We start from the raw sequence: 24,781 nt of genomic DNA, 5'->3' as shown, positions 1-24,781 counted from the left end.
TAAGGCCAAGGAAATTCATGTTTCCAGGGTACCTGTCTAACCCCTGGGCTATAGGTGGATGCCTAGGGTCTCCTTATGGTTAATTGTGCTCTGAGAATAATGACAATTACTATTATAATCTTCAGCAGTTTGAGATTCAAACTAAACTATGAACTGTTCCACTATCTACTACAAACGAAGAATTTATTCACCATTCCAAGAACATCTAAAGATTTGTATATGGAATTATTTTCTGAATTTACTTGAAAACTGTGATCGTTATACTATGTTGGTACACTCAGTTTAGACAATTAAGTGGTTAAGTCTATGATATATATTTACTTTGGTCAAATTTTGGCAATTTTCTTTTGAACTAAAACTATTTTGTTGGAAAAACATATAGAATTATTTTTCACATAAACCTTTTTAACTTAATAAATACTACATATTAAGCTTAGCATTAACATTTTGGTGAGTGCAGTATTATTATTTTTTGTTTATTTTAGGGTATCTTTTGGAGTGTGGGCCATAATACCAGCACCTCTAAGTCATTTGAGTGCCAGTAGAGCATTTAAAAAAAATTAAAAATTAAATATACGGTAGTAAAAACTCCCCTTTATTCAAGCGTCACACAGGTCTGCCGGCGCTGACTTCGCCCCCAACTCGCCTCCTTGGCATGATCTCAGCAAATCACAATGCTTGCTTCCATAGGGAAGTATTGGATTGGCTGATATCATAAATTCTGATTATCTCAGCCACAGAGGTGGGGCGGAGCCAAATACCGTCCTGGCTAATCAGCATCTCCTCATAGAGGATCAATGCATTTCTATGAAAAAAGTTCAGCGTCTCCATGCAGAGCGTGGAAACACTGTGCAGCACTGACCCAGGAAGCACCTCTAGTCGCTGTCTGATGAGTGGCCACTAGAGGTGTTCCTAGGCAGTAATGTAAACACTTACATTAAAAATCCTGCAGGACTGACTATACTCACCAGAACAACTACATTAAGCTGTTCTGGTGAATATAGAATCCTTTTTCTAAAAAAAAACTTAAATATCTCAAATATATTTTTAGACAAAACACCTTTTTATCAGAGCACATATCCAGGGCACACACTTGATACTTTTTAAAATACAACACACACAGGATATAGAAGTTAATCTACATCAATTGATATAATGCCTTTGTTCACGGTATAAAATTTCAAATACAAAATATAATTTATTCCAAAAACTACTATTACTGCTACTGAACCATTTACATTGTTACAACATATTGCTTTTTATTATGTCTTGTTAATTAATTAAAATTTATTTTTTAAGTAGAAAAATATGTGCTAATTGATCAATTTGATTTAAAAAAAGAAAAAAATATATATATATAGCAGTGTTTTATATATTTATATATATATATATATATATATATATATATAACACTGCTTATTTATTACCCTGGATTTATTTTGCTTTTGGTAATATATTGAGGAGAAAACGATAACAAATTCTGTGATACATGTACCTTCTGAATGCATTGTACATGGAGATGCAAAATCTGTGATGCCATTTGTTCAAGTGAGAGTGTTATGCCTGTGTATACACATGATCTCCAGTGACCTTATTATTCCGGGAGCTGCGGTAGAAGCACCTGCCTCAGAACCTGAGCAAGTTCATTGACGGCATTATAGCAGTTGTATCTTGTCATTTTATTTAAAGTTGTGTTTTAAAAATGATGCAATAATATAAAAAAATAACATATTAAAAGAACTGTGGCTATTACATTACAACTCCCAGAATGCTCGGCATGCACACATGGGGGAGGGAGCGCTACAGTTCAAAAACAGGGAAAATTCTGTGCCTACTATGGCTTTATCTGCCCACATTTAAACATTTAGTTCTGCTCCCTCCGCATGTTAACTGTAGCCTTCATTTTGCAAAACAATGTGATATGTGATGGTGTGTAAGCATTTTATCTGCATTAATGAATTCACCAAAGAACTTATGCTGACACAGATGAATGGATATGATTGTATGTATCGCATATACAGGACATGTGCAGGGATTAGAGATTCAAGGACACTCAAAGTCCATGTCTCTTGCTCTGCACACACTGTTGCATCACCTGTGCTGCTTCCCGCCTTTTAGAGAAGCTGCATTATATAGCGTAACCTGTGCTACATTATGGTGTGATGGACACAGAACAAAGCACCTCTTACATCTATTGTCTAAAACACAGCACCATACACATAGAACATCTGTGTGCCAGATATAATACATTAACTTGCAACTGACAGATGGTTTATAGGCTGTGTAAAATCTAAAAGGAATATTAGCATTTTAGAAAAATTAAAGCTGCTCACTGTAGAACGATTTACATTTTTCACAGAACTCCAAACGTTCCCACTTTGGGAAGCAGCATTTAGGTAAAAAAAAAAAAAAAAGACCTTTGATTTATTGATATTGTAGGTTATGAGACGGTCTGTAACTTTTTTTAATGACCGACTTGAATTTTGCAGCAGTGGGAGATTTACCATAAACCATAATGCACCCAGGTTTATATCTACAAAATAGTGAATTGTAGTCAATTGAAAACCGATTTGCCAAATTGAGGTCAAATTGCCTGCTTTAGAAAAATCTCCAACCAGCATTTAGTGGCAGTTACATCCTAGTAAAAAAAAAAAGCCCCATTTAACCCATTAAGGACACATGATATGTGTGACATGTCATGATTCCCTTTTATTCCAGAAGTTTGGTCCTTAAGGGGTTAAACTGGCCTCAAATATTTTTTCAACTTGGTGGTTTTGAACTCACAATTCCAGTAATTTCTAGTAAATAACCTAGATAACAATCTTGAAGACTGTATATACTTACCGTATGTAACAATTTCATATAAGGTGGTGGTGGCCAATCATTATTGTAGCAGACCCAGAGATGTACAATATGGTTCTTGCAAAGTGACCAAATAACACTCGAATGTGGTTGATAAGAATTTACTCCGCATGTATGAATACAGACAAGAAGGTAAGATTCTAACACAAATAAGGATTCCATGGCTTTGCTGGTGAAAGGTTGTGTGCTTGTGTGTGAGTGTATACATTTGTATTCTGCATGTTGTCTTCTGTCTTCAATAGCGGGACATGTTTGTAGAGACAATTTCCTGAATGTATGAACCTTGTAAATATTTGAAGGGATGGTGCAAAATGACCCTAACAAACACAGAAGGGGTGTCTATTGGCTTATCAATAGTACTCTTTGTTTAAATATCCACTGGTCATCTACATTATACCTACAAGTCATAGAGCGAAAGCACTCAGGCATGTAGCACCTACTAGGCAAGTTTTAACAGTTCCTTCCGAACACTAACATTTCAACACTTTCATTCCACAATACAGACCTTATAATGGGGAGAGAACAAAGTGTGATCGGCTAAACAATCTGCAGACGTAGAGTACACGCAACAAAAACACGCATTTTAATTCCTGGGATTTCCTATATGACACACACAAGCATTCCGCTCTACTATATTATTATTATTATTATTTTATTATTTATATAGCGCCATCAGATTCCGTAGCGCTGTACAAAGGGATGTATATGTGTCTTCTATGGGAAAAAAAAGAATATCTAAAATTAGGTCAAACGTGAGCGCATTTTGAACAGAGCTGTAACCTCGTTTCTCAGTAGTGCATAAAATATTAATGCTATCGATGTACAGCAGCTGAAATAGTTAGATTAACGTCTGCTGTGAAATAAATGTGAACTTTCGGAGATTCAGAAGTTCAATCGTAGTAGACGGAACATGGCAGTAAAAATAGTCATGCATCATACATCTTGCTCCATCACTCAGTGTATGTGGTATGGGATTAGTGGCACACAGCATATTGTAGGTGGTTCAAAGGCACTGACCATATATGGGATCAATGGCACTCACTGCTAGTTATAGGATCAGTGCCTTATATATGGTTTGGAAAGTGACAGTCTGTATGGTATATATTCAGTAACACTCACTATATATAATATATACACACACACATACATACATACATATACATATATACACACACACTTTAAATGGTATAAAATCATAAGATATAATGCAGGCCTTAAAGTTTCCCCTCGCCTCTAGCCATTGGCTAGTGAAAATTCAGCCCTGGCGAGTAGAAACTCTCCCTAGTGAGTCATGTACCTTCCAGACGGATGTGTACCTTTTAAGGCCTGGCGTGTAGCATAGAATGTGATATTTTATGTCCTGCTAACAATATATAGTATGCTGTAAAATGTGGTGACTACAATTATGTTTTGATGCTTATTATAGGATATGCGCTCAGTTAGAATCAGATATTTATTACATGAGATGTTTACCCTGTTATAAACCGACTGCTGTTATATTCAGATACTTCTTACATTGCCACCATTTTATTATGGAGCTTATAATATGCGTCAATGGCATTGTATGAAAGTGCTGATGAAATGAGAGGATTGCTTGGCACCTGCTTCTTTTAGCTTATCTGTCCTTGTGATGTTGTCATTGTGGGCAATTTAATGTTCTCTGTAAAAACAGAACCAATTCAGAATGATAACAATACAAGGTTAGAGCATAGTAAAAATCACTGCAATTCACTGTTTATTTTCCCAGAAAGCTGCTCAGTTCTACAAGATCAACATTGACATTTTGCTATAACAAAAGAAGTAGATCATAACCCCCACCCCCCAAAACAAAAATAATAATTTCAAATACACCAAATTTGTGAGAATGTTTGCCCATCGCTAGAGTGCAATTTCAAACATTTTTAAGCAAATATGTTTTAATGTAAATATTAACCATTAACGTATAGTGTGACTTGAAGGATACACAATTCATGTGCTGTCTGTGTTTTATTGACTAGAATATTTGGAGAGCTTGGATTGCATAGTAATTTAACTCTTTGTGTGCGGCGCAGAGAAATAACTTGATTTTGCAATGAAAAAGGTCTGTTGAGAGATGCGCAGGTAATGCCAGATATCTGTGTTCTGCTGTCAGCTGTGTTTTGTTGCAAAATGGCTCAACGGCCAAAGGAGTTCAGCACCCTGCAACTTTCCTGTGGGTGCCACTGCCACCTGGTTTGATATGCGAGTTCACCCGGGTACTTTCCCAAGTTCCTCAGCCGACCCCTAGCCTTGCAGGAGAGGCGGGAGCAGTGAGAACACAGGGCAGGAGACAAGAGAACGCTGTTGATACTTGCAGCATTAACGGACAAAATTAATGATTAACAGATCAGAGGCAGTGGGTGGTTAATGTACAATTCACAGGTCATTCTGGCGGCGATGATAAAAGGGAAGGAAATAGGCAATGTTCCCAACCTCTGCTGCTGAAATAAGAAAGGAGAAGCTAAAGAAAAGAAAGGTTGGGGGAAGGGGAACAAGAGTGGAGGAACGTGTGGGCACCAGTTATGCAATGGGAGAGGACATCTCACACCTTGTTCATGGATCCACCTACAGAATTCTTGCATGGGCACACGAACACGTGTACAGAGAATGTTTTGACCCTGGGCTTTGGAAAGTGCTAAACTAGTGACCAGAGGAACATTAATATAAGATGTGTCTCCGTATACTCCCTTCCTGATTCAAAGCACTAACTGACTGCAACATGAAATATATCTGTTTTCCTCTATTACTTACTCCTCCCGATTAGTTTCCCTTTTTCTGATTAGGGCACCTACTCATGTAAGAATCCAAAACAGAATCCAAGAGGTTGTGACTTTTTGAATAAATTCTCATTAGTTGTAGCTTGTTTGAGCAGGGCTTTCTTCACTTCTCTGTTAATATCCTGTATGCAAATTAATGTAAAATATCTCCATGCCATTATTGCAAAGTGCTGCGTAATATGTTGTCGCTTTATACATGCTACTACTCTTAATAGTTATAATAAATATTCAACCTTCTTTTCAAACCCCACCCACCCAAAAAATTATCATATTTGATCCACAAAATTATGAAAACTGAAGAACCCAGTAAAAAAATTCAATGTAATAATGAGTAACCATATGAAAAAATGTGCAATTTATTTAGATGTAAAAGTATGATCTGCGTCAGTGGGTAGCTGCACACTGATATGTGTATTTTGTATCAGCATGGAATGTCGATGTAATGAGTTAGTACTACAGAGCTACAGTGCTCCAGACAATCCACCCAGGTATTACATGTAATCAATTGGAACAGACAGCGGTCTGTGCCGCTGTATCTACAATGTATTCCCTGTCTCTCTCTCTGATGTCTGCGTGCAGTACATTGGATGTGGGTGGCTGAAGACTTAGGGGGCTTCTTTGTGGCACATGACAAGAACAGCTTCCCAGGGACCATGGTTACAGTCTTATTGGACGCTTCGGGAAGAAAACCAGCAGTAGAGACGCGCACATAGGGCGTACAATAAAGAGCGAGAGAAGAGATGAAATGGGGCAGTGTGGGATCACCCGCTGTTCTCCCACTGAGACAGCTCGCAAATACTTCTCTTTTAAATTACTTTACTTTCTCCCTTTCATCCTAATCAAAGACTTTCTGTGAAATCCTCCAGTCGTCTCGGAACACAATGCTATGAAGTGTACTTTGCGCAGAGTCAATTGGAACTACAAAAATTGCTCTGTAGTTTAAAAATAAATAAAAATCATTCCCAAATGAATTAAAGGAGGAAATATGGCCAGGTCTCGGAGTCAAGCCACAGCAATTTAATGTTGCTAATGCCATTTGTAAAAAGTTTTGTCTCTTTTGTTTTTGTTTTTCTTTAATCTTTTGTGCTACAACAAAAACACATCACTAGGCAGCAAATGAAAGTTGTTTTAGGAATGGCACAAAAACACACCTTGAGTTTTACACTGGCCCTAAAATGCAATGGCCTGAGGCCATTCACTGAATTGGCATACAGAGTCCATTTTGCCAATGCTTGTGTATACAAGACCTGTCTATGAAACTCGTATAATCATGTTGTGGCCTACTGCAGGGTATACAAAATACACATAACAACTTAATACATATTGCACAAGTATTGGGAAAAAAGTGCATAAGGAGGTCATTTGTACAAATATTTAGGGATATTTAGGGTGTAACTAAAAGGAAGGTTTCTTTATTTTCTTTGCAATTACTCTAGAAAGCAAGGTAATAGTTCCACATTTTACCCCATGTTCTAAATGCCTTAGTAATGCTCATTATACATCATCCCACAGTACCCAAAACATATTCAGACGTCTAGCTGTTAGGTTGGATCAAACGATTATATTCTCTCCTTGTCCGGTAGAACCCTAAGTGCTATTACAATGTATTATTAAAGGAACAGGGACATTTCACACATCCACTAAATCTAGGTCATGTACAACAGACCCAGTAACAGTGGTTTAATTCATGAAATATATGAATGAGGCTACTCAAGAAAGTTTTGGGATAACCCCGAAAAATGCAATCAATCTGTGCAAGTACAATTAATATTTTTTCCTTCATGAAAAAAAAACTTCCACCTGGTCCTAATGCACATATGAGCAGCTGCTGTATAGCTTTGATTATGATTAGAAAACAGCTGAGACAGCTGTATGTTTTCATATTTTGCGGTTTTTCTTTCCGTGTTATAATACTTCATCTTGGAGGCAAAGGTGGAAGTGATTTTACTTAAATTTGTTTTTGTTTAAATATGCTTTTGGCATCATGCAATAAAATAACATAAAAAAATAAAATTATACATATATATTTATTATAATTTTTTTTTGGGAGGGGGGTTGATGATTATAATATATGTATGCATGTAGGCATATACTTGTTTGTTTTTACTAAAACAGTAACACAAATCAAAATGTACGGCCAATATAGCAGGGCTACACTCAGAGTTACTCAGTGTGTGTATGTGCTTGCGCGCAGGTGTTCGTACCGCAAGCCTCGGTTAGCAGGATACATTGTTCACGCACTGGTGGATACCTACAGTGGCTGTTAAGACATGTAACACAAGTCCTCATTATTCTGCTTTTTCTTTGCCAGCTGTGTTGTTAGAATATTTAACTGCCTCTCCACAGGTTCTTGCCCAACACACCTGGGAATGCCACTTTAAGTGTATGTATACAAGTGATCAGGTCCTCCTCCCTATCCCACAGGACCACAGTGGCTTGTTTGGTTTGACTACAATGCACGGAAAAATAGTCAATGGAATCCACTTATAAGATAAGAGAGAAACTCATGCATGGAACTTCAGGAAAATGAATGCCTTGTGACTTCAAATTCCATAACTTCTTGGAATTTCATGTCTAATCAGAAAAAAGAATAGCTTACTTTGTACTTCTTGTAAATGTATCTTTGAAAAATAAAAGCATGATAGAGTTTGCCAAGAGAATAATAACTGATTGTACTTAACCGTTATTTATCACAGCACAGCAAAACAAATCTCTTAATGCCCCATGATTTCCTCAAGGATTTTTTTGCGTTGATAAAGAGCTTGCATGCATACATCCAGGGATCATGAAGGGAATGACCCCAAAATTGTGCCAATGAAGTAGCATAATTTTTACATTACGTCACTAAACATTTCACCAATTTTAAATGGGCAGATATGCACAATATCCACTACAGCCCACTGTGGTGGATATGGTGCCCAGTATACCCCGGAGCTGTCCATTTGATAAGTAGTAAGTTTCCTTAAAGCGGCACTATCATGGCTGAATCCAGGTTGTTGTTTTTTTAACCCCCCTCCCGACTCCACTACATCTAATTGTCCCCCCAAGTCACCCCCAAATGCCTCTAAGCCCCCATATTAACAATTTTTAAATCTTCATTTCGTAAACGAACCTAGGTCCTGGGCACCGCCATCTTTGTGTGGGTAGATGAAGTCCCTGTGGGACACGTCATTTGCCCACACTAGACAGCGCTGTGAAATTCCTGCACATGCCCAGTTAAACACTTGGGTATTCCCTACGGGAATTTTGTCTATTCATTCATTTGTCAGAAAGACGAAGGAATGAAAAGAAATTTCAGACGAACAAACAAACACCATGTTCGTTCGTTCAGTATATTACAAGGATGGAGCTACCGGCGCATGGCTCCTTCCTTGTAAAATATAAAAATAGAAGCGGGAGGGAGCAGTGCTCCCCGCAACTTTCTAAGCCCCCCATGTCCTCCCTCACTCTATGGGGGTCAATATTACCCCCATATTAGCATAGGGGAGATTAAAATATCCTGAATGCCCCTACTCGGGGCACGTCTAATAAACAGTGAGCAGCCTGTGGCTGTTCACTGTTGTAAAAAAAACAAAGAAGCCCCCCCCCCCCACCCTTCGAACAAATGGTCCCAATAGATGATGCTGCATCTATTAACCAACACATTGTGTGTGTCCCCTAGCTCCCACCCATGCCCCGCGAGGGGGCTATGCAAATAAACGGTGGACATAGGGTCCCCCTTGACCCCCACCCATGAGCGGCGGGTGGGGGCCCTAAAAGACAGTGGGGGAATCTATTGTCCCTCCCCGACCTCAAATGAAAAAGTAGAGGAGGGGGACTATTGTGCTCCCCCCACCCAAGAGCGGCGGGTGGGGGCCCTAAATGAAAATGGGGGGAACCTATTGTCTTTCCCCTCCAACCCCCACCCATGATTACAATTACAATAAGGGGGGTTTCAACCAATCAGAGGGTTATGATTCAAATTACACAGCATGGGAAAATTCCAAAGAACTTTCCCACGCTGTGTAAAATGACTCAGAGCACTATGATTGGTTGGATTCCAGCCCAACCAAACAGAGCGCTCTAAGTCAAATTGCAGGGTGTGGGAATGCTTTTTAAGCCTTTCCCCGCCCTGCGGATCTCAGTCTGCGCCGTGCTCTCACTGGGTGACGATGGACTACTTTTTCAGCGTCGCAATTTTTTTTTTTTGCGCTCTTGTTTTTTTCGTTCAACAGGTTTTTGTGGCTTTTTATTTGGCTTTTTTGGGGGCTAAAAAAGAAGGTTTTAGAAAAAAAGACGACATCAAATGGTAAGTATTTTTATTTATTTATTTACAGGTATTTGTCTAATACTAATCCTTACCTTTTTGTGTCATTTTACCCCACTCCCTCTAGCATGTAAGCTCATTGAGCAGGGCCCTCAACCCCTCTGTTCCTGTGTGTCCAACTTGTCTGGTTACAACTACATGTCTGTTCGTCCACCCATTGTAAAGCGCTGCAGAATTTGATGGCGCTATATAAATATCATAATAATGATAATAATAATAATAATTGTCTCCAAGCTCACTATTTTTAGGGTGAGGGGGGTAGGTAGGACTTATTTCATTTTTTTGGGTGGGGGTGACTAGGGGCATTTGTACTGTATAAAGTATGGAACCACTCACATTCTTTTGAGCTAAAAACCTAGCTCAAGGATGAATAGCCAGTAGGTCCATTTAGGCGACCTTTCCTTTCTTTATGTGTAATCCTTTCTTTTGTCCTATATATAGGCTCAAACAAAGAAAGTATATAGTGCAATATTGTATATCCAATATAAGAAGGAGAATGATCATGTGGAATTATACTCACAAAGATGGAGCCATCACAATAGGCTCAATAACAGCACAATGTGTAGTTGAGGACTACACTCCTATATAAGCAGGAAGCAGATGCCAAAAGTGTTTATAAGAGTACTATTTTATTAAAGGGTCTGGTTTTCTGGTTTAAAGATGTGTTCTTTTTACAGATTAATGGAACGGCCATGGGGACCAAGTTTGCCCCCAGCTATGCCAATTTATTTATGTCCTTTTGGAAAAAATCATTTAGTCTACGATGAACATAGCTGGGGGAAAGCTTGGTCACCTATTGCTGGTACAGAGATACATGATATTTTATTTTTATCTAGAGAGGAGGTTCGGAAGCCTTAGTGGAATGTTTAACATTTTTAAACAGTAACACATGGGGTATTAATTTAACCAGTACTGCAAGATGCAGCCGCGACACAAATCGGAATTTGATTCATTCGAATGATATTTTGAACCGACCTAAAAGTACCGAATGTCGTCCTAGCATGAATGAACCAACTGTTCTCATTCTGTTAGGCCGAAATTTGGTAGTTTTGCCAGCATCCGTTCAGGAATACTGACAGGAAGCATCGCGACATCACGGAGGAAAAGTGAGACTTATGGGCAATTGCTCTGACCACAGGAAATGTAGCACACTTTGCTTCTCCGCTGGTCATTGCTGGTCAGGCGTAGGATAAATAGATAAGACAAAGTAGTCCCTAATATGTCTTTGTTTTAAAGAAAACTAGATCAGATAGGAAGAAACGGAGAACATATCCTGAGAGAGGGAGAGAAGAGGAAGCGATTAAAGAAAGGTAAGTTAGGCATGACAGTGCCGCCTTAAGGATTGAAGCTTTCTAGATCCCAGAAATGCTTCTGATTTGGCTTCATATTGTAATATATCTAATGATTTTGTTTGTATTTGGTTGCATATTGCTGAATTTTAGGCAGAATCGGTGTCCTTAAAGCTACTGTATGTTGGACAGTGTCATTGTTATATTTTGTTTCTTGGCTAAGAGCATCAGCTGACACTCTAAGCCATGAATTCAGACCAAACATGGGAGGAATTCACATCACTAATGGGGAGGTAAGTATAAGTGCTATCACAAAATGAAGCTTTGGCAGAGGTGCCCAAAGGACCAAGGTAAGTGTCAAACCATCAGTAAATAGTGTGACTACTAACAGTGGGATGACGAAAGGAAACTCATGGAACCATGAACACTACAGTGGGATATAGTCTACTAGTTTCTCTCTAACAAACTGCTACCTACAGACACAATCTGAGCATGGCATTTCCATGCAGACCTATGTAGGGACAGTTTTGGTAAATAGCCAACTTGACTAAATTATTTTCAATCAATCACAATAGTTTTCCTGTTACTAACTACCGGTTAAATTATGGCTATTTTTACTTACATTTACCAAACTTGGTTTTAAAGGTATCACAATTCATTGTTAATTCGAACAATGTCAAAGTGTTAATAGAATTGAACTTGTTTGATAAAGAGCGTGCTGTATTTACAATATATTTTCTAGCCCAAAATAAAAATGCACACATTACAAGCCTGCCAACATGGACTTCTAGAAGTAACACATTGATTTTAAGTAATTTCTGTTGTTTAAGACCAACCCCTGGAGGGAGCTAAAGCAGGCAGGTTTTGTCTGTGCAATAAGATAAGCAGATTTAGAAGAAATTCAAATGACAAAGAATAATGAGTCTGGTCTCTGTAGCTCCTAGGCCCTAATTAAAAAAGTGATTGATGTGACAAGACGATTCTCAAAGGTCCATGAAAAAAATAAAATCACAATATTAGTGTGCCCCTTCTTGCCTTAAAATCCTAAGTACCACTCAGACAGCTTAAATGTTTTATTTTTACTGGGAGGGAGAAGCAATCCTTACCTCCTATTTAGAAAATAGTTTAAAAGGGATACACTGAGATAGTAGTCAGTTTATACCAAGAATGGTGCTAAATGTAGGGCCAATCAGTAGTATAGTGCAGCCAAATCACATTGTATAATCATCTTGTATCCAACTATGGTGTTCCAAGATGTTGTAGGAAAAAAATTCCCAGAATTCTCTGACCAAATACTCACATTGACCGCATTGGTATTTCATTAAAATTCTGACGCATTCAAAAGACATAAGAAAAAGTAGGGACTACTTTGTTGTATACAAGAGGCAGATTACGTTTTGCCATTTCCCAGAGCAGTCTCTACTGATGGCTATGGGAATTAGGATTATTTTTGAAGATCACAAAACTTGTTTTACATTACAGGATCCACACTCAGACATTAGTTTTGTACTTGCATGATTCTCTACCGGACAAACCAACAGGAATTGAAAAAAGAAGATTGCAGCGCCCCTGGTGGACAACTTCAGTTTAGTTTATCTACCCTATGCTATACCCCAAGGCCACCATAACACAAGTTGGGAAGTCACCTTCTTGGGTGTTTTAAATTACACAAAGATATAAAAAATATACAAAACCGTGTTCGTTCGTGAATTACCTAACTGGGGTACAACTATAAAAATAGCTCAACCTGTTCATGTTTGAGAAATATACCCAGCAGAAATAAGAGTTTATGATATTACAGCAGGAGGATTAGTTGTAGAGATTATGGCAAAATTGCTGCTAGACTACTAAAGAGAGCAGCCACTGCTCCGTAACATACCAGTGACTGGAGAACCCCTGTAACACACAGGTAGTTTGCAATGTTTCAATAATTATTTTATTGAGGTTGCAACAAGAAAATGTAACACAACCTCACCCTTTTCCATCTATGCCATGTCACAATGAGAAATACTATTATTGCTCTAAATTAGGCACATGAGATCCTGTGGCTCTTGTGTACTTTTCATTCAGTTCAAAATGTAAAAGTAATTATAGGTTCTGGAAGTACGTATATTCTATGCCAACATGTGTTTGGGCAAAGGGGAGATTTGCCAAACCCCCATTCATAGTTTAGTCTTATTTCCTATCCTGTAACTAACATCAACAATAGCTTTGCACAATGCCCAATATATTCCCTATAAAAGGCATGTCCAGCTGGGAGCCCATATATCAGATATAGCCCACAAAGGATTCCTAAATATGCTTAGTAGAACCAAAATATTTTTATACAGCACTTTAGTCTAGGATTTAAAGCCAGCACAACAAAACAATAGCTATTAATATGCTGGCGTCCAGTTTTCAGTATATACATGTATACATATATACAGAGGAACTGTTTCTATCCTGCATCTAACAAAAAATGAATCCAAGGGAAATTCTAGGCACTAGAACTACTTCATCTCGTTGAACCGGTTATAGTTATGCTATTGATTTTTATTTTTTTTATTTTTTAAACAACTCAATGGATATACTTCCAAAGAAAACATTTTTTCATTTTCCTGCATGTATTTTTCCTGCATGTTTTCTTTCAAAAACTGCAGATCGGATGGTTGACTGCAACCTTTGCAAACCCTCTCCAGTTTCCCCAGAAGTGCGCATTAGGCCTTCCCCAGAGGAAAGCATTGATTCACTGATTTCCTATGGGGTTTACTTTTTTTTCGATGTCCTTGTGCAAAATTTGAATCAAACTCCGTGAAACAGCAGGAAGCACCTCTAGTGGCTGTCTGGTAGACAGCCACTAGAGGCAGTCTTCACCCTGCAATGTAAACATTATAACTTCATTAAAACGGAAGTGTTTTAGATTGCAGGTTTAAAGGAAGACTGCAGGCACCAAAACAACATCTAAATAGTACCACTCAGACAGCTTAAATGTTTTATTTTTACTGGGAGGGAGAAGCAATCCTTACCTCCTATTTAGAAAATAGTTTAAAAGGGATACACTGAGATAGTAGTCAGTTTATACCAAGAATGGTGCTAAATGTAGGGCCAATCAGTAGTATAGTGCAGCCAAATCACATTGTATAATCATCTTGTATCCAACTATGGTGTTCCAAGATGTTGTAGGAAAAAAATTCCCAGAATTCTCTGACCAAATACTCACATTGACCGCATTGGTATTTCATTAAAATTCTGACGCATTCAAAAGACATAAGAAAAAGTAGGGACTACTTTGTTGTATACAAGAGGCAGATTACGTTTTGCCATTTCCCAGAGCAGTCTCTACTGATGGCTATGGGAATTAGGATTATTTTTGAAGATCACAAAACTTGTTTTACATTACAGGATCCACACTCAGACATTAGTTTTGTACTTGCATGATTCTCTACCGGACAAACCAACAGGAATTGAAAAAAGAAGATTGCAGCGCCCCTGGTGGACAACTTCAGTTTAGTTTATCTACCCTATGCTATACCCCAAGGCCACCATAACACAAGTTGGGAAGTCACCTTCTTGGGTGTTTTAAATTACACAAAGATATAAAAAATATACAAAACCGTGTTCGTTCGTGAATTACCTAACTGGGGTACAACTATAAAAATAGCTCAACCTGTTCATGTTTGAGAAATATACCCAGCAGAAATAAGAGTTTATGATATTACAGCAGGAGGATTAGTTGTAGAGATTATGGCAAAATTGCTGCTAGACTACTAAAGAGAGCAGCCACTGCTCCGTAACATACCAGTGACTGGAGAACCCCTGTAACACACAGGTAGTTTGCAATGTTTCAATAATTATTTTATTGAGGTTGCAACAAGAAAATGTAACACAACCTCACCCTTTTCCATCTATGCCATGTCACAATGAGAAATACTATTATTGCTCTAAATTAGGCACATGAGATCCTGTGGCTCTTGTGTACTTTTCATTCAGTTCAAAATGTAAAAGTAATTATAGGTTCTGGAAGTACGTATATTCTATGCCAACATGTGTTTGGGCAAAGGGGAGATTTGCCAAACCCCCATTCATAGTTTAGTCTTATTTCCTATCCTGTAACTAACATCAACAATAGCTTTGCACAATGCCCAATATATTCCCTATAAAAGGCATGTCCAGCTGGGAGCCCATATATCAGATATAGCCCACAAAGGATTCCTAAATATGCTTAGTAGAACCAAAATATTTTTATACAGCACTTTAGTCTAGGATTTAAAGCCAGCACAACAAAACAATAGCTATTAATATGCTGGCGTCCAGTTTTCAGTATATACATGTATACATATATACAGAGGAACTGTTTCTATCCTGCATCTAACAAAAAATGAATCCAAGGGAAATTCTAGGCACTAGAACTACTTCATCTCGTTGAACCGGTTATAGTTATGCTATTGATTTTTATTTTTTTTATTTTTTAAACAACTCAATGGATATACTTCCAAAGAAAACATTTTTTCATTTTCCTGCATGTATTTTTCCTGCATGTTTTCTTTCAAAAACTGCAGATCGGATGGTTGACTGCAACCTTTGCAAACCCTCTCCAGTTTCCCCAGAAGTGCGCATTAGGCCTTCCCCAGAGGAAAGCATTGATTCACTGATTTCCTATGGGGTTTACTTTTTTTTCGATGTCCTTGTGCAAAATTTGAATCAAACTCCGTGAAACAGCAGGAAGCACCTCTAGTGGCTGTCTGGTAGACAGCCACTAGAGGCAGTCTTCACCCTGCAATGTAAACATTATAACTTCATTAAAACGGAAGTGTTTTAGATTGCAGGTTTAAAGGAAGACTGCAGGCACCAAAACAACATCTAAATAAAGTTGTTATGGTGCCAGGAGTCCCGAGGCTCACTATTAAATCAAGGGGTAAAATGTACCATGTCCTTTAAGGGACGGGGACATTGTACCCAGACTTCTTCAATGACATGAGGTGGTCTGGGTGCCTATAGTGTCCTTGTGTGCTTTATGTGAGTGGGGTGATCCTTTAACACTCAATGAGGGTAAAATCAGCAGAGGAAGTTATACCAACTCATACAAGCATTGAGCATCTGTGATAGGTTGACATTCTCATACATTCACCACTGCCTATCACTGCTTGGATTAATGTGTAAGAAGTAGTTTTAGTAGCTGCTGGGGAATGGAAAGATAGTGACAGGGCTTCCTGCTGCCACTATAACCTAAATGAGATGCCTTGGTTTTAGTACCTAGCCAATTGCAGTTCAAAAGTGACTGTTCTTTACGATAAAACTAATTCAAGACAAGCATATTTCCTAACACTCTCAATCTGGAACCATTAAAATGTTAACCATGCTTTTATATCATTGTTGAATGTACCACAGAAATGTCCACAAACAGGGGCTCTGACCATGGGCATGTAGTATCACCCAGGTAAATTGCCAATCCATACTGAAACATTGTGACAAATGACACTAGGATAGTGCCACTACAGCAGGCTATTTGGTAACTACACTGCTTGTTCCTTTAGACACTCACATCTGAATGCTATTTCAGTTATTTGTGATCATGCAAGAGCACCTTTGCAGTACTATGTGCACAGAGAGCCCTGTTTTGCTGACGGACATTCAATATGTAATGGGTCTCTGCGTTCCCTTTTGTGATTGTTGGCTTTAGGTATAGGTGAGAATAATTCTCAATGTTTTTCTAAACATAACTGTGAGTCATTACCCGTTTCCACTCCTGACAAATTGATTTTGTTTTCCTAATTTTACCGATAGCTTTCCAGACCATCCACAGCAACCTGTGTGTCTAGAACTATTGTCTGATAACAATTCTGGAACCTAACTGGTTAAGGTATATAAGATTATCAAATTGCAGCAGTGGCTGTTTTAATGTAACTATGGTTACAATGCAATAAAAAAAGAAAAAAAGAAGGAAATTATTCCTGTAAATAAAGGTGAAAATGATGACAAAGTAAACCCAGCTATATTTTAGCGGGGGATCCACATATTTACTACTCAATTGAAGTTGTATGTGTGTATTTCTCATATTCCCACTGTCTCAGACACACACCTGAGAGAATGCCTGGGGAGGTTGTGGTTTACATAGATAAACACTCAATTCCTTTTTGACAAGTCTGGACATTGCTTGTCTCTTAGTCTAGGCAGAAAGATGGGCCCCATAACCCACTTTCCTCCTCCCTCCCCATTCCCACCCACTGCTGCCTGCACAACATCAAAGGCACTATGAGAATTCAGCAGAAGCAGGTGTCCATCCTGCATGATGAGGGGGGTAGCCAGGGAAGCCACAGGAACATGATCAGGAGTATCCAGAAAGATTTCCACTTGGAAAGTCAGGCTCAGGGTCTCTGTTTTGAGTAACCAAGGAAACAGACATGTCAGGAGTCTGGTTTTGGAGCCCATTGAGCTGATATTTGGCACTTGTGGTTTGACAGACTAATGGAATGCCAGCCATAGAATCCCTACTAGTCTCCTGCAGTGTCATGAACTGACCCCTGTGATATCAGGTGAACTGTATAAAAACCCTGATGTAGCTATATTTGCTATACAACCAATAAACTAATGCTAAAGTATTATCAAATTTGCTATTAACCATCATAGTGAAAATGTATTGACTAATTCATTGTTAAATTAATGGATTAATTAATTGACTTATTAATGTATTACATTGATAATAAATCTGTTCTGCAAGTACGTTGCTGAAATAAAGATGTCAAACTAACACAGGCTTCAGGGTTTGATCATTAAACCAGCAACTTGTAGGCCTTGATAGTTAAGTCAAAAACATAACAGCATGATTCTTTACAGTGATATAATGACTCAAAGCACTTAAATTGATCGACATTTTGTAAATGTAAAATCCCAACCATAAGCTTAAAAAAATAAATGTTACCTGCCAGCAAATGCAAAAGAAAAGAAGAAAAAAAAAAAAAATCACAAAAAGTCTGTCATATAAAATGAATGACCTGTTCTACACGGTGATATCTTGTGAATGTTCAATGACAGCAGTGCTCTATGTCACAATTCTACAACGTATACAATTTGTGAATCTGCCAGCAAAATGTATAGATCAAAATTGCCAGCCTATTCTCTATTCCCATGCGTTAATCCAATGTATTTTGAGCCTAAGATTGCAATTCCCTAGTGAATAGTCAATAGCTGCGATTTATTTCAAATCTGTTATTTTAGTCACAGAATAAATATATGCACACATAACTAGGGTAGATGTGATTACAAAATATTGTCTCGAAAGTGTCTGAGAGTACAGAATATTACACCTCTATTTAACTCTCTCGGTAAATAGCTCCTTCTGTCTGTGTCATCTAAATAAGGTATTGATATCTCTGTATTTAAATGCATTAATAATGATGGCTTCAATGTTACTGAGCAAATACCAAGAAAGAAAGTAATAACCTATTCTAGTGATTGTAGCGCAAACATTTGTCATCAAAAGAGATGTGGGGTGTTATTTGACAAAGACGATAATGCAGTGAAAATTCATCCATAACGATTTAAGTCAATTTAGAGGTTTCAGTTTAGATTCACCAGAAATTAACTAGCTTAGTAAGTAAACCACAAACTGTAGGCTAGCAGAGTTCATAGCAAACACTGAACTCCTTAACCGTCAGACATACTACATACCTTCTGCTAAAACTCATAGGGTTAACTATGTCAGTGAGCAAGAGTAAACATCTTTAACAGGTTCCCACAGGTCATGAGATCAGTAAACAAACTTAAGTTGTATGTTTATGATAACGCTTTACATTGCTAGCTGTAGAATTATTGATGGGAAAACTTTTCCCATCTTCACTAAGCTATGAAAGGCGGATCATGCTCCCCTGTATGGAAATTACTATGGCTTTAACTAGTCTCTGCAATAGAGACAGTGTGTATACATTAACTAGAAGAGCTACATTATGCTGTAATTATTCTATGTAGGTAGCATTCTATATAGGTACAGTTTCTACCTTATTTGTTGTGTGTATGAATCCAGTAACCCACTGTCAGCACATACGAGCAGACCGTTTCATATAGAAATTATAGATGAGATATAACTTAAAGGTGCCAGGCTGTTTATACCTTTACAAAGGCTGATACAAAATAGACAAAAAGAGTCCGATCACAGCAGGAAACATGGCTCCCAAGAAAGATTACCTGCCACTTATTTGGCTAAGGCCACAGCAGATACAAAATGATTTCCATTCTATAGCTGCTTTAGCACACAAAGAAATAAAACCTGGATAATTCTCTAAATATTTAACCTTCCTGGTAAAATCTTTTTTAAATAAAATAAAAAATAAAAAATGTCCTATATCCAGGGCCGGCGCTTCCTATAGACCAACTAGGCGGCCGCCTAGTGCACTTCTTTAAGGGGGGGTGCAGGCGGGAGCTTTACTGCTCTGCTCGTTTGGCCGCCCCTCTATGTTTAAATAATTATAGAAATCGTGCGGCTGGCCATGTTATCGGGCGATATGGAGCACTTACATGGCTGCTGTCTACCGCCCAGTGTAACACTGGTCCGGCGGCATCCACTTCAGCCTGCTCAGCCAGGCCCCCCACAAGGACTCCCATTGTCGCAACAGCGCGAGGGCACTTACATTTCTGGCTCCCGTCCCTTGCCCTGTACATGAGGATAAGTGGGCAGGAGCATAGCAGGGGCTGAGACGGAGTGAAGGCGGCCAGGCACAGGGAAGAGGCCAGTAACACATGAGAGGCAGTCAAATATGAAGAAAGGTAAGTGGATCAATGTGTATTTGTGAAGAATTTGTGTTTGTATGGGTCAGTGTGTGTCTGCAGTATGGGTCAGGTCAGAGTGTGTCTGCAGTATGGGTCAGGTCAGAGTGTGTCTGCAGTATGGGTCAGTGTGTGTCTGCAGTATGGGTCAGCGTGTGTCTGCAGTATGGGTCAGCGTGTGTCTGCAGTATGGGTCAGTGTGTGTGCACGCGTCAGTCTGCATTCATCAGTGTGTGTGCACGTCAGTCTGCATGGGTCAGTGTGTGCGCGCGTCAGTCTGCATGGGTCAGTGCATTTGCGTCAGTCTGCATGGGTCAGTGCATGTTCTTCAGTCTGCATGGGTCAGTGCGTGTGCGTCAGTCTGCATGGGTCAGTGCGTGTGCGTCAGTCTGCATGGGTCAGTGCGTGTGCGTCTGTCTGCTTGGGTCAGTGTATGTCAGTCTGCATGAGTGGGTGGAACAAATGGGGCAGCACATTTTTTTTTGTCTAGGGCAGCAAAAATCCATGCACCGGCCCTGCCTATAACCCCCATGTCTCAGAATACAATGACACACGTAAATATCTCTCTCTGCTTGGAGAGAACGATTCCTTAACGATCTACACATGTGCAGGACTAGCTACCTAACAATCTGTGCGTCAACAATTTACTCAGGTGTGCAAGGCTGTCATGCTCTCAGAATCACATGCTATACATATCCACACCGATTTGTTTACATATAAACTTGCCAATGTACATGAAAATATATATGAACACTTAGAGTATATGTCCTGTCCAAATGCAAATTCCCACTGAGGGCATGCTGCTACATTCTTAGTAGAAGCTTTGCGTGGACTGGGTACATATGTATAGCAGCCTCCAGGAGGGGCGAGTCGTGGGACAGGCTGTAAATGCTAGCACAAGGAACTGGTACAGAAACCAATCCTAATAAAGCACATTCATATAACTGCGGGCTAATTAATTACGCTCTAGCACAGAGAGATGAAAGAGCAACAATGCAAATTACAACCTGAATTACAAGCTCTCAGAAATGTAGGCAAAATACAGATTTGTTTGCTCTGTGGCATGGACAGATATATAATTTTGTGTAGCAAAAGTTTAAAGCAGATAAAGAGTTAAAATACGGTGTTTTCTTGTCGATTTGTGTTTAAAACAGTCACAATATATGGAGTGTTAGTGTGGTGACTAAACGGGAAGAAACTAGCCCAATATCTTTGTCTTGGCAAGACTCCCACGAAACCCACAGGGAAATAGTAGGAAAAGGTCTCAAAATCAGATTTAATTGATTAAAGGACTGAGGAAACCAAAAATAAATAAGCTTTTTCATGCCAAAGTTCTAGCAGCACAGTAATTATATATATATATAAACAGACATACACACACACACACGAACATACTGAGCACATTTCAAATAAAGTGTTTGACAGACAGTCAGACAGATCTTCTTTTTGTGATATTGATGTCAATGAGGCTTGTCTGGTGTCTGTCTTCCTTTTCAGATTCTGTTTATTTGACAGATACTATCGTTAGCTATGTAACCAATCAAGTTTTGAACCCACATACTTATAACATTTATTTGATTTTATACTAAAGCTACAGAGGCAACTAATCCTTACAACCAGCTGTTTTATTAACAAACTGAATGGGCATCTGTGAAAAGCTTGAAAATAACTAATCTGCAAAGAAGTAATATTATGTAAAAAAAAATACTGACATATATTTAATTATTTAAACACTTTGTATGATATCGGTACTTATTGGAGTTATCAGTGTGTCTCCTACATTGTCAATGTGTTCAAAGTACATGTAAATAGACCCCATTTATGACAATGCTTTCAAGTGATACGTGTGAGGTTGCGCCTTGATTTGTGGTTCCACTTGGAACATGTTTTGGAAGCCAGAAGCTCTTACTGTGACTGATGATCAAAAAATACAAATTCATCTTGAGATGCTGTGGAGTACGGCAACAATTTTTTTTTTTTTTTAGTATAAGGTATTGCCACGTTCAAAGAACAATATTCTATATTTACTTTTGCTGCAAATGATTATATCAAGTGCTGAAGGTAAAATCTCATTTTCTCAAGTCTCAAAACATGCCATTTTGTCCTTTGCAATATCCTGCTGATAGACAGGTCATCAGACATTTCTTCATATAGACCTTGAGTATGTTTGTATATAATTATCCTATCCCCTTGCAGGCGCCTCTTGTCCAGAGTAAACAAACCGAATTTGGACAGCCTGTGGTTATAACTAAAATCTTCCATTAATTTTTTTGCTTGTCCCTGAAAATTTTCCTGTTCCATAATGTCATTCTGAGAATCCGTGTCTAAAACTGTACTTTATAACGCAGGTGACATCTTGCCAAGGATTGATAAAAAGACAAATAAACTTTCTATCTCACAGTTTGTCACTGTCACGATGGATGTTATGTCTCACTGCAAAGTGTACTGTCTTTAAATAATCTAAACAGCTTTATGAAGGATTGAAAAGTAAATTTAATGGGTACATTTCAAACTAGCATTTGTCCACAAATTCTTCCTATTTTTAAGTAGCCCAGTTTGTAAAGCTGATCACCAATTGCTTATGCAGGTAAGAAATAGTTAACTCTCCTACTAATCCTAAATCACTGCCTGTGATTCAAAACGATTTATAGAATTTAACTGATAAACTGGATATTTGATTCCGGCATTGCAAAAATTGCATATTTCGTACATTTAAACAGGATGTGTCCAAAAAGCACAACCTTTAACCTCATTCATACTTGGAAGCGAGTGATTACAACAGTAGATATTACAAGAGATTTTGCTTCAGCAAATAACCAGTTTCAAAACAGATATATAACCTGGCAGCATGTTCACTTTCTTTGTTTGTGATAACTCAGTATATTGGCAAGAGATCCAACACATCTATGATCTATGATCACCAATGGTTTTAAACTGGCAATCATAAATCAGACAAAAATCAGGCTGAAACGTGGGGGGTAATAATAATAATAAGCCTAATTGCAATAGTTTCCTATTGTTGGGGAAATAAATGATGTATACATGCTTTATATGGTACATAAGATATTGAAGATAAGTGTTCTGCTTTTATTAGACCACTCTAATGGAAAAAAAGATTTTGCAAGCAGTCATCAACAGGTATTAATCCAACACTTACATGTTGGATAATTGTACCATGGAACCTTTACTCTGGGGTTCTCAATAATTCAATTACGCTAATTAACAATTCTAGAACATCCCACTTAGTGCATTAAATATAATTAATATGGCTATATATTATGACAATACTATTTAGGGTGATGTAAGGTTAGCTTATTTTGAAAGTTGTCAGGAATAGGTATAATGAGGACCACTCATTACAAAAAAAAAATATTTTAAGAAAATACTTTAGAAAACTTTTGTTTGAGATTTTTCTAAATAAGACAGGAATGAATAAGGCAGCATTTATGTATTCAATAAATAATACAACATGATCATTACCTTTCCCAAAACAGTCAGACATGGTTTAGGGTCCATCTCCGGCTGTTCCAGTTTCACCACTCCAACCCAACCGTATTCATACAAATCTTCCTCATCGTTGTTGTTGCACAATCCCAGTGGATGCATCTGAGGACAAGAAAAATCACATTAAAATTAATTTTAGGTAAAATGTCATGAGATGGATAGATGGATCGACAGAGACAGATAGATTACAATATCACAGCTTGCGCATTCAAGATTCATTACCGTTTACTTTAAGATATTTACCTAACCAATGGCAATACTCTTAGTCTTAACATTAGCACGGTTATTTTCTAAACCAAAAACTATGGCGAACTGGCTAAGGAGCAACAATGTTAAGCCAATATAGCAGATTTAGAAAACTGTCAAACTCCGTTCTTTTCACAATTCAACTACTTTAGTCTAAATCGGATTTACAGTTCGCTACAATTTTAAATTTACTGAACCTCCTAATTCTAAAGTACCAGGGGAAACAAAACAAAATACATTATCTAAAAGAGAAAATAGGAAACCATGGACTGTCTAACCTCTGTGGGTTAATGGTTGGTGGGGGGAGTAGAATCCAGGGTGCTTTATTAGGTCATGTTTGAACTCTTGGGGGTAACACAGGGATATATCTGGTTTAAAGGACCACTATAGGGAAACTGCTATGTTTATAATAGGGTTAATCCAGCCTCTAGTGGCTGTCTCATGGACAGCCGCTAGAGGCGCTTCCGCACTCCTCACTATGATTTTCACAGTGAGAAGACGCCAGCGTCCATAGGAAAGCATTGAGAATGCTTTCCTATGGACTGGCTGAATGCGTGCGCGCATGCGCATTCAGCCGAGGAGGAGAGTCCGCTGCCCGGCGCTGGAGAAAGAGGTAAGTTTAACCCCTTCCAACCCCTAGAGCCCGGCGGGAGGGGGACCCTGAGGGTGGGGGCACGCTCAGGGCACTATAGTATGTTTTTATTGAACGAGTATATAGAGTCTATAGAGCGCTCAGGCGGCTGCAGCCTTATAGAAAGCACCGGCTCTGCTTGGGGTCCCGGGCCAGATCGGGGCCCCAAGCAGTTGCTTGGTTTGTCTGTCCGGTAGCGACGGGCCTGCAGACACACACTCCAAGGAATCCAAGTATAAAGTGGAATTGAGGGGAAAATGTGGTTCTTTGTTGAGCTCATTTGAATATGCCTACCCAGAATCCCTTGCAATAGTGAGCGCACTGTTAAAGTGAGATTTCTGTGGGAAAAGCAAGTCTTATGGCTTGACTGGTGTGTGTATTTGTGTTTAGCAACGTATTAACTATTATG

General features: G+C 38.6%; 1 protein-coding gene across 1 annotated transcript in view; it reads right to left on the bottom strand.

Moving 5' to 3' along the window:
* Nucleotides 1–24,781, bottom strand: part of ZNRF3 (zinc and ring finger 3) — a 130,450-nt gene that overhangs the window by 12,264 nt on the left and 93,405 nt on the right. Inside the window, exon 2 of the mRNA XM_063456967.1 lies at nucleotides 23,472–23,597. Coding sequence (XP_063313037.1) covers nucleotides 23,472–23,597 — 126 coding nt within the window. The remainder of the gene's footprint in view (nucleotides 1–23,471; nucleotides 23,598–24,781) is intronic.

The sequence above is a fragment of the Pelobates fuscus genome, chromosome 5 (assembly GCF_036172605.1).
Source record: "Pelobates fuscus isolate aPelFus1 chromosome 5, aPelFus1.pri, whole genome shotgun sequence".
NCBI lineage: Eukaryota > Metazoa > Chordata > Amphibia > Anura > Pelobatidae > Pelobates > Pelobates fuscus.
Note: the sequence above shows the minus strand (reverse complement) of the source record. Positions and strands in the feature narration are given on the sequence as shown.